This window comes from Myripristis murdjan, chromosome 2 (genome assembly GCF_902150065.1).
Source record: "Myripristis murdjan chromosome 2, fMyrMur1.1, whole genome shotgun sequence".
Classification (NCBI taxonomy): Eukaryota; Metazoa; Chordata; class Actinopteri; order Holocentriformes; family Holocentridae; genus Myripristis; species Myripristis murdjan.
The window spans coordinates 12,871,218-12,885,000 of record NC_043981.1 but is presented as its reverse complement, the minus strand read 5'-3'; the positions used below and the strand labels follow the sequence as shown (position 1 = coordinate 12,885,000).

Sequence of the window (13,783 nt, the reverse complement as noted above, 5' to 3'; positions counted from 1 at the left end):
TCTTATGTTAAAGGCAGAGTGAGCAGGATTTGTCAGTCACAACATTCAAAGTTGGCCCCTCGTTCCTGGCTAAGCTAGCCGCCTGCAGCTAGTTTTCATTTCCTAGGATGGCGATGGAATGAAATGACCTTCAGATTTTGGAGTTTGCTCTGCTTGGCATTTTGCCCTGCTATATTTCCTCTTTCCCACGGTCCACATCTGTGATTTTCATAGCTTTCTATTGGATGTTTTGCTATCAGCCTGGCACTATGCGTTCTTATTGGCTAGGAGCTACATGCCCACTGCCCTATGGCCAAAGCCCAGAAGAGTCACGAGCTCAGCAAAACAAGAAACTCTAGGCAGAGGCCAGGGTCTCTGCAGACACACACACACCACCACACTTCTAGTGGCTCACTTGTACACGTTTTTTTTTTGTTTTTGTTTTTTTTGGGTTTGTTTGTTGTTGTTTTTTTGAAAATCCTACTGTTTCTGCCTTTAAATTATCAATATTTTTTTTTTTTTTTTTTTTTTGTTGGTTACTGAAATATTACATAGTCACATCTTGAGGTCCAAAATAGTCTAAATATACACTCATATAGTGACTACTAGTACTGTTATGTTTCTCCCATTGTATTTCACAGTATTACTATCCGTACCACTATTTGTACCACTTCTACCACCACAACTACTCAGATATGATACTACAGACTATATTACTGCAACTGCTACTTGTGTTACTGCTACTACTACTACTACTACTACTACTACTGTTACTACTTGTACTGTTACTACTCTTTCTACTGATAGTATTAGCCTACTACGTCTACTCTGCTACTGCTACCACTGCTGCTGTTACTAATGCTATTGTTACTACTGCTGCTACTGCTACCACCACTACTACTACTACTACTATTTAGTCTTTTAGTCTTGGCTTTTAGGTATTACTCTTTTAATCTTGTGCCAACTCCCGTTGTCTTATATAAATAAAGTGACTTGTCTTTACTCTATGTACTATTACTATTACTGTTACTCCTGTTACTACTACTTCTACTGCTACTAGTCCTATTTCTATCACTATTATTATGACTACTGCTACTGCTACTATTACTAATACTTCTGCTACTACTACCACTAGGCTACTACTACTAGTACAAGTATTACTGCTATTACCACTAGACTACTAATACTACTTTTACTACCCATGTTACTACTAGGTCTACCTCTGCTACTCCCACTACTATTTCTAATGATGTTGTATGTACTACTACTATTAGTGCTACTGCTGCTATTAGACCACTACTATGATTTCTAATGGACAACTGACACTACTCCCACTACTATTGCTCATGGACTACTGCTACTCCTACTGCTACTATACCTAGTCCCTTTGTCACAATGTTCTCACACTTTCAATTTTGCTGAGAGATTAAGAAAAATGTCCTTGAGTCTCATTCTGTCGGTACATTTCTTCCTCTGTGACTCCAGGTGACCCAGAGGCCCGGCTCTGACAAGATGAAGTGTTTCTTCAGGATCAGCTTTGTGCCCAGGGACCCCGTGGAGCTGCTCCGGAGAGACGCTGTGGCGTTTGAATACCTCTACGTTCAGGTGAGCAGCGGTGTTAGCAGCAGCGCCTTAAAATAAACTTTTACCTTCTTCGAAACAGGATCCTAAATCAAGTGAGTAATAAAATAATTAAGTGCCTCTCAACTCAGGAAGTGATGGGACGTACCAGATGGTTATAAAAAGAGTTTTGGCGGTTTTGAAACTGACATACAAGGGTACAGAATATATCCTTAAAATGGAAAACAAAATCCTCATTTACAAATAAATTATCATTGCTACATAAATGACTTCCTCTAAAATAATGAATATTGCATTCCCTTCGGCATACTCCAGTAATTAGTCAAGTGAAACAGCCTGAGACAAGGAAATCTAATCATGCTTTGTTGTCGGAGTTCACCATTTTGTGTTTGCAAATCCACATCGAGGGCTGAGGAGAGGCGTCTCCTTGAATTAATATCAGTCCAAAAAAGGTTGAGAGCAACTTATTTCAGCTCAGCAGGGAGGCACTGCTGCTTGTATTTCCCTGTGGAGAGATGAAATGCAGTTCACATGGTTAAATTAACGCAGGGATTCTTTCTTGACTATTCTCCGGTTTGGTTTGTAGAGTTGTAACGATGTGGTTTTGGAACGGTTTGGCCCGGAGCTGAAGTACGACGCTGCGCTCCGATTGGCCGCACTGCAGATGTACATCCTTACCATGACAACCAGACAGAGCCAGAAGGTCTCACTCAAATACATCCAGTAAGTCTGCATATATTTTTCTTTTTTAACAAAATTTGAGCGGTTTATGAAAGTTTGTCCTGGGATAGATACAGTTATTGTTTTTTCCCCATGCATAAAGACAATAAATGACAAAAAGACTCAGCTCAGATTCAGCTCAGGACAACTGGGTGACCTCTTGTAACACCTTGAAATCTAGAAGACAATGAATGTGTGCTCTACCCTTCCTAAACAACTGGTGCCTTTGAGCAAGGCACTTAACCCCTAACTGTTGTGGTGGAGATGCTCAGGGCCAAATGCAAACCACTGTAATCCCTGTCAGCAGATTACAGCTATGAATGTGTGCAAATGTATTGATGAGAAGAGGGTTGTGGCTGAAAAAGAGCATTCTTAGCAAACCTTTGCAGCAAAAGTAAAAGTTAAAGCCACAGTAGCATTAGCAACAAAGCTCCTGCTAAAATGCACAGTAAAGCACTGGATAAAGGCAATTTTGAAAGCCACAATTTAGTGGGATTTAACATCAATATATTATGGTATCAAGAATCGTTGCGGGGAAGCACTTTTTTTAAGGAGACTGCTCCTCCTGAAAGTCAGCACAGGGTGCATTTCCATTACTGACAGCTTATCTGAGACTAAACCCCACCCAAATGCTTGAAATTGATTGCAAATCTTTTACCCAGGACTAATGGAAGCATTTCTGCGAGGCCAATTTTATCCTGAAATCTGTCTGCTCTTTACAGAAAAGAGTGGGGTCTGTCGCTGTTCCTGCCCCCCGCTGTGCTGTCCAGCATGAAGGAGAAAAACATAAAGAAGGCGCTGACGCACATCCTCAAAACCAACCAGAACCTCGTGCCTCCAGGGAAAAAAGTAACCAGCTTTCATTGTCTTTCTTTGCCCTTGTTAATAAACTCCTGCCATCTCTCTCTCTCTCTCTCTCTCTCTCTCTCTCTTTCTTTCTCTCTCCCTCTCTCTCTCTCCCTCTCTCTGATGCAATATCTTAAAATAGCATAGCTGCCAAACTCAACCTTGTAAAGTTTCTCACCCTTGTCAACCCACGACCCTTTGTTGGAATAGGTCTTGAATACTAATGTGAATAACAAGCAATGTGCAATGTCCATATGTGGGCATAATAAGACATACACACACACACACAGCTTGTAACAAAGTAGGACTGCTGAATGAGCTGTGTCTGATTTTTTTTTTTTTTTTTTTTAGTTATTCATTCATTCATTTAGCTCTTCATGAAACTGTCTCTTCACAATGCAAGCAGCCAATGGTTGAGCAATTTTGTAAATGGGAGTGTTGTTTACTTGTTGGCAGTCATGGTGTGTTGAACTGTAATAATTTGAAATTAATAAGGTTAACATTTAAACTTGGGGTGTTACACCGTAGCACAAATTTGCTGGTGAGATCTTCAGCTGCACATTTAGAATGGTGATTATTTTTGATAAATGATTTTGAGATAGGTTACAGTGCTCTTGTGTGACTAATTGAAGAATGAATGGGGTCTCAGATAAGTTTGAAGAGTCAAGGCTCATTCAAGACAAGACATGTTTTTTAAGAGCAAAAGAAAAATGGGGGAAAAAATTGTACAAGGAAAAGCTATGCTGTTGTTGATTGAAGCAAAAGCAATGAAAAGTTTACAGGAACTTATGGGTGACATCACCTGGCAGCAGCAAATTACTAACCTTTTTTGCTTCATGTCCCATTTACTGCTGCAACACAATGGGTGCTTGAGCTGGTAATTGCATAGCTCATTATGAGGGCCATAAAACAGCAACACAAGTACATGTGTCGCATATAGGAATAAAGTGGTGAGTAATCACAACTAAACTCAAAGCAGAATAGGTTTGGCCTACTTTTTTGGGCTGACATCCTTGATGAGGTAAATTCATAGCATACAATATAGTAAGAAAAATCAAATTGACCAAAGTTGGATGAGGAGATGGAAAAAAAATAGCTTGATCCTTTTTTGAAAATATAGTCAGTTTATGTTTCTGTTGGTGGCCGTGATGTCTTGATGCATCATGATTACCATCTGGCTTCACTTGTTTATTTATTACCATGTCGCCTGGATAAATACATGGGAAGACAAAGATTAAACATTTTTAGGTAAAACTGAGTGGCAATATTTGCAGTGAAAGTGACTGGGGTCTAATAGCTGATAGAATACACATAGGTGGCAGGAAAAACACCTTCATCATGAATGCAAATCTAATAGTTGTTGATGGAGTTCTGCATTGTTTCATGACATGCATAATGTGTACAAGCACCATAAAATATCTGTCAAGAGTGACGGATATCGATCTCTTCCCTTCGAGCCCGGCCAGTATGATGGTGCATGGTCTTGGCAAATAATTTGTATTCAAACAGTGGCAGTTGATATTCAGTCTGTTCATTAGAGAGAAATACAGCCAGGAAACATCAACAAGTTGACGTGCAATCTCTCAATTCAGAAAAGTTGGTGTTCCACATCAGCTACCTCATTACACTCTCCAAGTCCTCACTCACCCAACTTCAAAGAAGCTGCACAGACTCATTCTGTGTTTTGCAGAGAGATTGAAACAAAGATTTTATAGAAGCGAAATTATATTTTTTTTTCTGAAAATGCCTGTTTCCAGGTCAGCTGTCCCATTAGCCTGTTGTTGCTGAAACTGATGGTGAAGTGAGATAGTAGCACAGTTGGATCGTGGGCTGTGTGTAATATTAAGAGTAGGTACCATGGCATAGGTGTGTGCAGTGTATAGTCCTGATCAGTATTCAGTGTGTGTAGATGTTGTTAGACATGGGATGACACAACTTACTGTTGTGCATTCTGGAGGTGTGAGCCTATCTGTCAATAACGGGAGGTGGATAGTTGTAATGGCATACCCATACTCACCCAGGCTCAATATGCAACTAAGCTCTTAGGTATCTCGATATAGGGACATTCCTCATGCTTATTGAACTTATACTACTTCAGTATAGTAACTCTATACTGCTTCAATACAGAGCTATTTGTTGCCTGGATGTGCAGCTATCCAATACAGTCCTTTCAAAGGATACTCGAAAAAGTCAGCTCCAGAAGTACCCAAAGCATGTCCTTCCTATTGATTGTTCACTCTAGCATGTTGGTAAAGGTATAAATAAAAATTTCATGCAACACTGTGAAAAATAATGAGAGCCATCAGGTCAGGAGCAAACTGAAAATATAAATTCAAGTCTCATTAAAGAGTGAGTGTCAATATGCTGAAAAGGTTATGCTTTGCGTGCTTTTGGGGAGTGCCTGATTAAATTTTGGATCTCTTACTAATTTCATTTCTCCCTGCAGCTGACTACTTTGCAGGCCAAGGTGCACTACCTGAGGTACCTCAGTGAGCTCAGACTTTACGGAGGGAGGGAATTCAAATCAATACTTTTGGTAAGCGTATCAGTTTTTGTAATGACTTGAATGAACTTGATGTAAATGTTTGGTGTATGTCTGTCACGGCTAAAATCTCTTGTGAGACCCAGGCAATGCTTTGAAAGAAAACTCATGTTCTTGAATGACTTTCTCTGTCCCTTACACACAAACACACACACATATACACACACACACATACATTCCTCTGTAGCAGGGGGAAAAACAGACTGATGTGACACTGTTGGTGGGCCCACGTTACGGCATCAGTCATGTGATCAATGCCCGGACAAACCTAGTTGCCCTATTGGCTGACTTCAGCCACGTCAACCGCATCGAGATCCTAACTGAGGACGAGACCAACGTGCGACTGGAGCTGCACGTTCTGGATGTCAGGGTGAGTATAGTGCTGTCTGAAAAACTACCAGACCTTTAAGAATATTAAAAATGCAATTCAGCAGACAAAAAAGCTTGGCTTTAAGTGCAAGCAAATTTATATATATGTCCTATGAAAGTAATGCAATCTCCTTTTCTTTTTTTTACTTTATGCTTTCCATCCTGCTTTCCTTCCTCCTTGTGTAGCCCATCACACTGATCATGGAGTCCAGTGATGCGATGAACCTGGCCTGTCTAACAGCAGGCTACTATCGCCTCCTAGTGGACTCAAGGAGATCTATCTTCAGCATGGCCCACTGCAACAGCACTGGAGGGGATGAAACTGGTGGGTAATTATTAACATTGGGGTGTGCAGGGAGGTGTATTCAAGACACTATGCATGCAGGACATTATTCATTAAAACTTTACAAAGTCATTCTATGGAAGGTCTTATAAGGTGAAGTAATTTTATGTCATATTGACTAATTCTGTAATGATTATTCATTAAAATATTTTGTTTAGAGAGGATACTTTTCACACAAGCTTGTTGCTCAAGTTCACTATTCAGAAATTATGCTTGAAGGCAGATGATCTGGCATCACATAATCCAAACAAAATATTGTTTCATGCATTCAGTGATTCTCCTGCATAAAATACTACAACATGAGGAGGGCCTTGGTGTGGGAACTCTACTCACTAAATACACTGGGAATCTGCCAAAACAAATGCATCAATGTTTTTAACCAGAATATATAATGAAATGTCAAAAGTTGAACTTAGCTTTAATGTGTATCCATCCATCCGTTCATTTTCCATATTAACTTATTCGTAAATATGTTTGTGAGAGGGGTGGAGTGTATCCCAGCATACACTGGGTGCAACTTTGATATGTAAAAAGACTGAAAAAATAACCACCTGAACAAGTTAATGACTTAACCTATATTAAGTTATCAAATAAATATTAAGTCTTGAAATGTTTATCTTATCTTAGCTATTTCCATATATAAATACTCTTTAAACAAGTTAATTTCCATTGGAGGTGAGTAGCAGTGTCCTACCCAAAAAGCAGGCTTTTTTTCTTGGCATTTTGCCTTTAGGATTGGCAGGGGAGGGAGAACATAGGTCCTGGGTCAAATTCACACCCAGGATGTTGTCATTACATTATATGCAGCCTATACCACTGACCCATCAGGACAACCCTCTTTCACTTACATTAAGAAATAAGAATAAGACTTAAAGACTCAAGACTAGATTAAATGACTTGTTAGGAGGTATATTTTTGCAGTGCAGCATAAAATTTAGAATGACCTGACCTAGAGCATTCAAAAGCCTAGTGAGCAATAACCCTTTACCTTGAATTTTCATTGTGATAGAATATAAAACTCATAAAGTAATAAAAAGTTATTTTACTGCTGTCCTCAGGTCAAGATCGTGTCCTGGAGTGGCCATATAGCACATCTTTGGAGGACAGCGAGGAGCCATCACCCAGCCAAGGCGAAGTTTACAACAGGGACTATTCAGACAATGAGCAGAGAGAAAACAGCATCTCCTCTTACTTCCCTGAAAGCCAGCACCCTGACAGAGACCTCGGAGCGAGGAGAAGTCCATTGCCCCCTCTTCCTCCCCCTTCCATAAGACACAAACCTCAGGACTCACCTCGGAGCGCCAAAGTGTCATTCATTTTTGGGGGGGGTGCTGCTCTGAGCAACCCTAAGAGCTTACACTACAAAAGACTGTTGGAGAGCCCTGATATCCCTGAGCAAAGACCCCCCTACCTGCACAACAACATGGACGTCCGCCCACAAGATGAGGTGCCGTTTCAGTATAGTGGTCGGCCACACGTGTACAGTAACATTGGTGGTGAGGAATGTGGTGAAGAGCCATTGCTAAGAGACTTGTGTTATGCTGATACAACTGATGATGCAGAGGATGAGGATGATGCCTCCTGTGAGGAAGATTCCACAGGGGGTACAACAGTGGTGGATGAGAGAGGGGGTGGTAGTGGAAACAGTGGTAACTGTGCGAAACAGGGAGGAGGGTTAGCCACTGCAGCCAGCAAGGCCACCTTCTTGACACTTTCCGGCTCTACTGATGACATCATTGACTTGACATCACTGCCTCCTCCAGAGGGAGATGATGGCATTGACGATGATGAAGATGACACACTGTTGCAGACACTCAACCTTGCAATCGCAGCTCCTCCGCCAGGATTTCGGGACAGCTCAGATGAGGACACAGCACCTGAAGGAAGGCCATTAAGCACGCGTGACAATGATGACATACCAGTGTCGTTAATTGATGCTGTACCAACACATGGGGAGGGGGAAGGTAGCAGGGGAGGGGAGGGGAGGCTAGATAACGTAGTGGTCAACACTCTGCAGGCGCTTGAGGCTCTGTCTGTCTCTGAGCAGAGGCCCCCTCGGCCACAGCCCCACAGTAGCAATCCAGGTCTGTTGCATACTAATGAAAGCTCCAAATGATGTATGTCATTATATAATAATGTTCTGTACCAGTGGTTTCTAACATTTTTACTCAGAGGCTTCTGTAATTCAGCCCAGATAAATCTGGACCTGGGTCCTCCAAATATAAACTAGGTAATTTAATCTTTCAAAAACACATTTCATATCCCAGTAAAAAGTGGAATTTAATTTGTAATGATCAGGGATGAAAGTCAGGAAAATTATTGGATTATAACCCTCTGCTCATTTAATTCTGGGTTTTCTTCAATGTGCATCCTTTGCCTCAAATTCTCTGAGGCCTTGTGCCTTCCTTATATCTTAACCCTCCAGATGCATCAATGGTGTCATGTTGGAAACCACTGTTCCTCTCTGCCCTTTAATTAATTCAAAATTTGTTTTCAGTGCTGTTGTGTTGTGTTGAGTTGTTACATTGCACAGTGTATTTTGTTTTGTGATTATATCCAGCTCAGCGTCACTGATATGCAATCAAAGCATTTTGATGTACAATTTTACAGCAATTGCGCCCAAATTAAATGTTGCATCTCTAACTTTCTAATCTCTTATTTTATAGGTGTTTTGATATCTCGAGGCTTCAGCCCTGAGTCCTCCTCAGATTCAGGTAATGAGACCAACTCCTCCGAGATGACTGAAATCTCTGAACTGGCTGCTGCTCACAGGCACAATGACAGTCACATGCGCCTTTTGGTGGCCACTAGGGAAGGATACCAACCTTTACTTGAGGAAAAAACAGAATTTCCTGTTTCACCCAATTCAGGAGGAACTATGCAGAAGAAGCCCCGTAGTCCTTCACAACACAGCCTTCAGCCTCCAGCAGTACCTCCAAGACGGAGCCCCCAGTTGGACACTTCGTCATCAGGGCCAGACAGCATGGACGTGAGGTCCCAAACTAACCTCTCCTCCACTGTCCAGCGCCCCAGCTCCACCACACCAGGAGGAAAACATCATAAAAAGTCTGTGAACTCTAATACAAAATATAATACCTTTAGCACAAGAGAAGGGCACCGAGAGGGGAACGGTGGCAGCAGTAGCCAGCTTAACACTGAACTCCGCACTTCATTCTGTGAGCGAGGAGAAATTCAAAGAAGAGCTAGTTCTTATTTTTCAGAGAATGCTGTATCTGAGGGCCTTGGGGTGAACAGTCTCCCCCGAAGCCATCAAAGTGTCCCTCGCACTCCTTCTTCTACCTCTGACCATCTGTTAGATGTAGCCAAGTTGGGGGAAGGTGCCACAGATAATGGGGCTTCTGCTGTTGAGCAAGATGAACACCTGGTGGTGGCATCATTGCTGTCCCCTACTAAAAACCCCAGGTCAGGTGGGTCAGATCAGGGGTCAGATATTCAAAATGACCATCAGCCTATTTCAAGACAGCAGAGCGTGGCTCGGCTGTGTGAGTACCATCTAGCAAAAAGGATTTCAAGTTTACAAGGAGAAGCCCACAGTTCCCTTCAGGGTTCTCTGTGCTCATCTCTAGATGCTGGGGGCAGCACAAACAGTAGTGCTTGTGCCACCCCAACTGACTCACCACTTGGCCCTGGCACAGTTGAGTCTAAACACCACCATCTCCAACGGCACCCACTTTCTAGCTCCTCTTCCTCACTGCTCAGGGTGCTCAACTATGAAGATAACAAGTCTGGAATCCCCCACAGCATCCCTGGCCAGAACATTCAGGGTAAAGACCTCCACCCGCACGCAGACCCAGTTCTTTTACGGAAGATGCTGCCAAACATCCACCAGCCTGCTGCTGGGGCTGAACAAGGCCGGCCATCCTCTGCTACACCATCTAAGCATAAAGACACTACAGGTACTGCAAGCAGGAGGCTTCACAATGATTTGCATGCTAAACAGCAGGCATGTTTGAGGGGATTGAACCAAAAGGAAGGCAGTGAGGCCTATAGACAGCTGATTAACTATCTGACAGTCAGCCAAATGCATCAGGGAGGGAAGCTTCACAGTGCGGGCATGGGAGGGGCAGTGAAAAAAGACACTAGGCGCTATATCACCAGTAACCCCCAGCTGGTAGAGATGGTTAAGAATAGAGGAAACACTGTTGCTCGGTGCCCCTGCATGCCTTCATCCATGTCCTCCCCCTTCCTCAGCCCTAATTTAGCCAACACCACCTCCCTGTTGCTGGCAAATAAAAGTCCCCGGCCATATCACTCAGCCACACTCCCTGCCAAGCTCAAGAGGAGTCCTGATTTGCATGCTCAGAGACCAAGAGACAATCTAGAGGTAAGACCAGTTGGTACTGAGAGGAGGAGTTCCTTTTCTGGTCTGGAGAGTGAGCTAGAGCGGGGTGCTATGGACCCAGAACACTTCCTGTCTCTGTGTAAGAGAGAGGGAAGCACCATCCGTGATGGTGGACTTATCACAGGTGGTAACCGTGAGGGTGGAGGTACTGCCCACCGTCCCCCGCCTCGTTCAAGAAGCCAGCCTAGTGGCAGCACAGAGGACTGGTTAAAACCTGAGCTGAGGACAAAGCATGCAGTCCGCCAGTCCACTCATCCTCGCTCCAGTGATTCTCTGTGTTTCTCTACTGTCCCCAGTTTAGCTGGCCAACGAACAGAGCTCAACAGCATCTCTCTAGGTAGGGGAGACCACCCGTCTGCTTTTACCAGGCAGGCGTCTACAGGCTCTAGAGCCTGCATCACGTCTCCAACCCCAAACCTACACTGTCCCCCTCCACCACCTCCTGTACCACCTCCGCCTTCTTCTTCATCATCTCTGTCAGTGCAAGCCAACACCATCTCCAGTAACTCAAGCACCCTGCCTAAACAGGACTCTGTCCATTCCATCCAGTACCGGCAGAATCAGAACCACATTCAGGCTGTCACCCCAACCCTGCCACCAACAGATCTCCTTAACAACAGCCTGCAGCGGGGTCGGGAGCTGAAACGCAGCTCCAGTAATGTGACTGCTGGTTCTGGTAGTGTGGAGGTTCTGTTTGACAAGCCCAGCCGAAGCCGGAGCCAGCAACCCTTGTTGACACCCGTGGCCCAACAAAGCGAGACCAAAGTCCAGAGGAGGCCAACAAGGAAGCGGCTCTCCAAGAGCTACTCCCAGGGCTCTGTGTCCTCCCAGACCACATGTTGGTCGACAGGCAACAGGGGAGACAGTAGAAGGGCATCTGTGGCATTTCCCTTACAAAAAGACAGTAAACACATGAAGGGCTCTCAAAAACTGGACACCAGTCCCTGGAGATGCAACGGGCCTTTCAGCTACTGTTTCTTCAAGAGGAAGAGTGAGGGTGAAGAGGATGAGATTGAATGGGAGAAGCCCAGGCGGAGCCGTGGTGGGAGTGATATTGATAATGAAGGTGGTGCAGCATCAGCGACGTCTTCCTGTGGCTCAGCAGTGGATGCGGCCGGGGACCAGCTATATGGAGAGGTCCTCAATAACATGAGCTTCAGTGACCGTCTGGCACGGATCAATGCCCTCAAAGACCGCATGTACATTTTCCCTGCTGGCTTTTCAGATGTTCGTCGTGATGCCAGCGAGCTCATTGCACTGGTGCGATCCAGCGTCGGTCGCAGGGATCGTGGGATCCAGATGCCTCAGATCCAGGATTTATCCCAGTACAAGCAGCTCCTTTCTATTGAGTCGAAGGAATTAGGCCGGGCATGCAGGAGAATGGCACAGGCCCACGGTAGCCCTGAGGAGATGCTGCTGGCCGTAACCTGTAGCTTTCAGGTGCTCTGCTGTCTCTGTGAAGCTTGTATGTGTTTGGTTCGGGGGCTCGGAGTCTCAGCCGCACACCAACAGAGAGAGGTGGTGGCTAAGGTTGATGAGGTTGTTATGAACTACATCTGTCTGCTCAAAGCGGCTGAGGCGGCCGCCGTGGGAGCACCAGGAGAACACAGCGTGAAAGCCCTGGTCCGCCACTCCAGTACCATGTCGGCCATCGCTAACGCACTCACCCGCTCCCTTAAAACGCTGCTTAGCAAGTAGAGGCCATTTATTATGCTTTTTGGCCTTGCCTACGCAGTCAGAAGAAGTCTGCCTGTAAGCATCTTTTTATTTTTCATTAAGGCTAATGAGAGTCAGATTCTTATTAAGATCTGGGCTATTTACATATTAAAATGTGCTGGATTGCTTGTACTTAGATATGAAATTTATATGACTCAAATTCAAAAGATGAAGAAGATGCTGAAAGGCAGTGTTCACTGACTGCACTTGCTATTTCTGATGACAATATTGTAATGTATATTTACAAAGCCATACTGTCACAGACCTTTGTAAAATTGACATGTACCTAATAGATAACCTTTTACTTGTGCATAATATAACTTATTTAAAATGTATTAAATGTACAGAAACACAATACAAATATATTATTTGCTGTAGCATTTTAAGGAGGCATTTAAGGAGTATTCTACTGAATTTATTCTTTGATATATCATTCAACAAAGTTGAAGTGAATTCACTTTCAGCTCAGTCAATTCATAAAGTGCAATTCCACAGTAGTTCAGTTGTTGAAAAGAAAATGCTTAGACAATTTTGCCATTGGTTGCTGTGGTTTAAGATCATGCAAAATTCTATCACAGATTACTTTTTGAATGATTGTACATCAAGTGAATTGATTTCAGTTTTGTGTCATTGCAATGCAGCTTGTGGAAAGCTGAGAGGAACATTTATTAGAATTACAGGGACACTAAAATTGCACTGCATTTAGTACTGCTTCATATTGTAACACCTTATTTATTTTGACTTTTTAAGACATATAAATAAGCCGTAAATAACAAACTAATAGCAAAAAATATATATATCAAAAATTTAGGAAATATTGGGATTCTATAATGAACAATTAAGATTGAGCACTGTGTTACTGTTATATCTAATTATTTTTAAGTCTTTGTGTTTTATTATCTGTTTTGGAATAAGTTGTGTGCTTGAATGATTTATTACTCCACACCATGTATCAAGATGCATTTAAATCTCTTGAGAATAACATTAAATTCATTTTTTTTTTCAATAGTCCACCGACCTATTAAAACATTTTTATATACTGTATGTTTGTGTCTCTTTTCATGTCTCCTTTGGTTTCATTGTGCATGTATTGGTGTACATTGCAAGATGTTTTAAGGAATTTTATCTCTGAATCAACATAAAAAGAATAGAGCAATGGTGTTGATGCCCATACTATAAACTATTTAATTCTAGTCTTTTATATTGTGTTGCATAGCAGCACTCCTTGAGAAGCATTATGTAGTGCCTTACTTAATGGAAAGGTTGAAATGGAATCTACTTTAGCACTCTTGAATGACACAAAACAAGGTTAAACATTATTTTG

The 13,783-nt window shown here is 42.8% G+C and overlaps 1 protein-coding gene across 1 annotated transcript in view; it reads left to right on the top strand.

The window, feature by feature from the left end:
* Positions 1-13,472, top strand: part of LOC115371730 (FERM and PDZ domain-containing protein 4-like) — a 29,132-nt gene extending 15,660 nt beyond the window's left edge. Inside the window, exons 8-16 of the mRNA XM_030069216.1 lie at positions 1,465-1,584; positions 2,147-2,283; positions 3,003-3,129; positions 5,573-5,662; positions 5,856-6,038; positions 6,224-6,362; positions 7,439-8,014; positions 8,060-8,464; positions 9,047-13,472. Coding sequence (XP_029925076.1) covers positions 1,465-1,584; positions 2,147-2,283; positions 3,003-3,129; positions 5,573-5,662; positions 5,856-6,038; positions 6,224-6,362; positions 7,439-8,014; positions 8,060-8,464; positions 9,047-12,441 — 5,172 coding nt within the window. The 3' untranslated portion in view covers positions 12,442-13,472. The remainder of the gene's footprint in view (positions 1-1,464; positions 1,585-2,146; positions 2,284-3,002; positions 3,130-5,572; positions 5,663-5,855; positions 6,039-6,223; positions 6,363-7,438; positions 8,015-8,059; positions 8,465-9,046) is intronic.
* Positions 13,473-13,783: the final 311 nt, after the last annotated feature.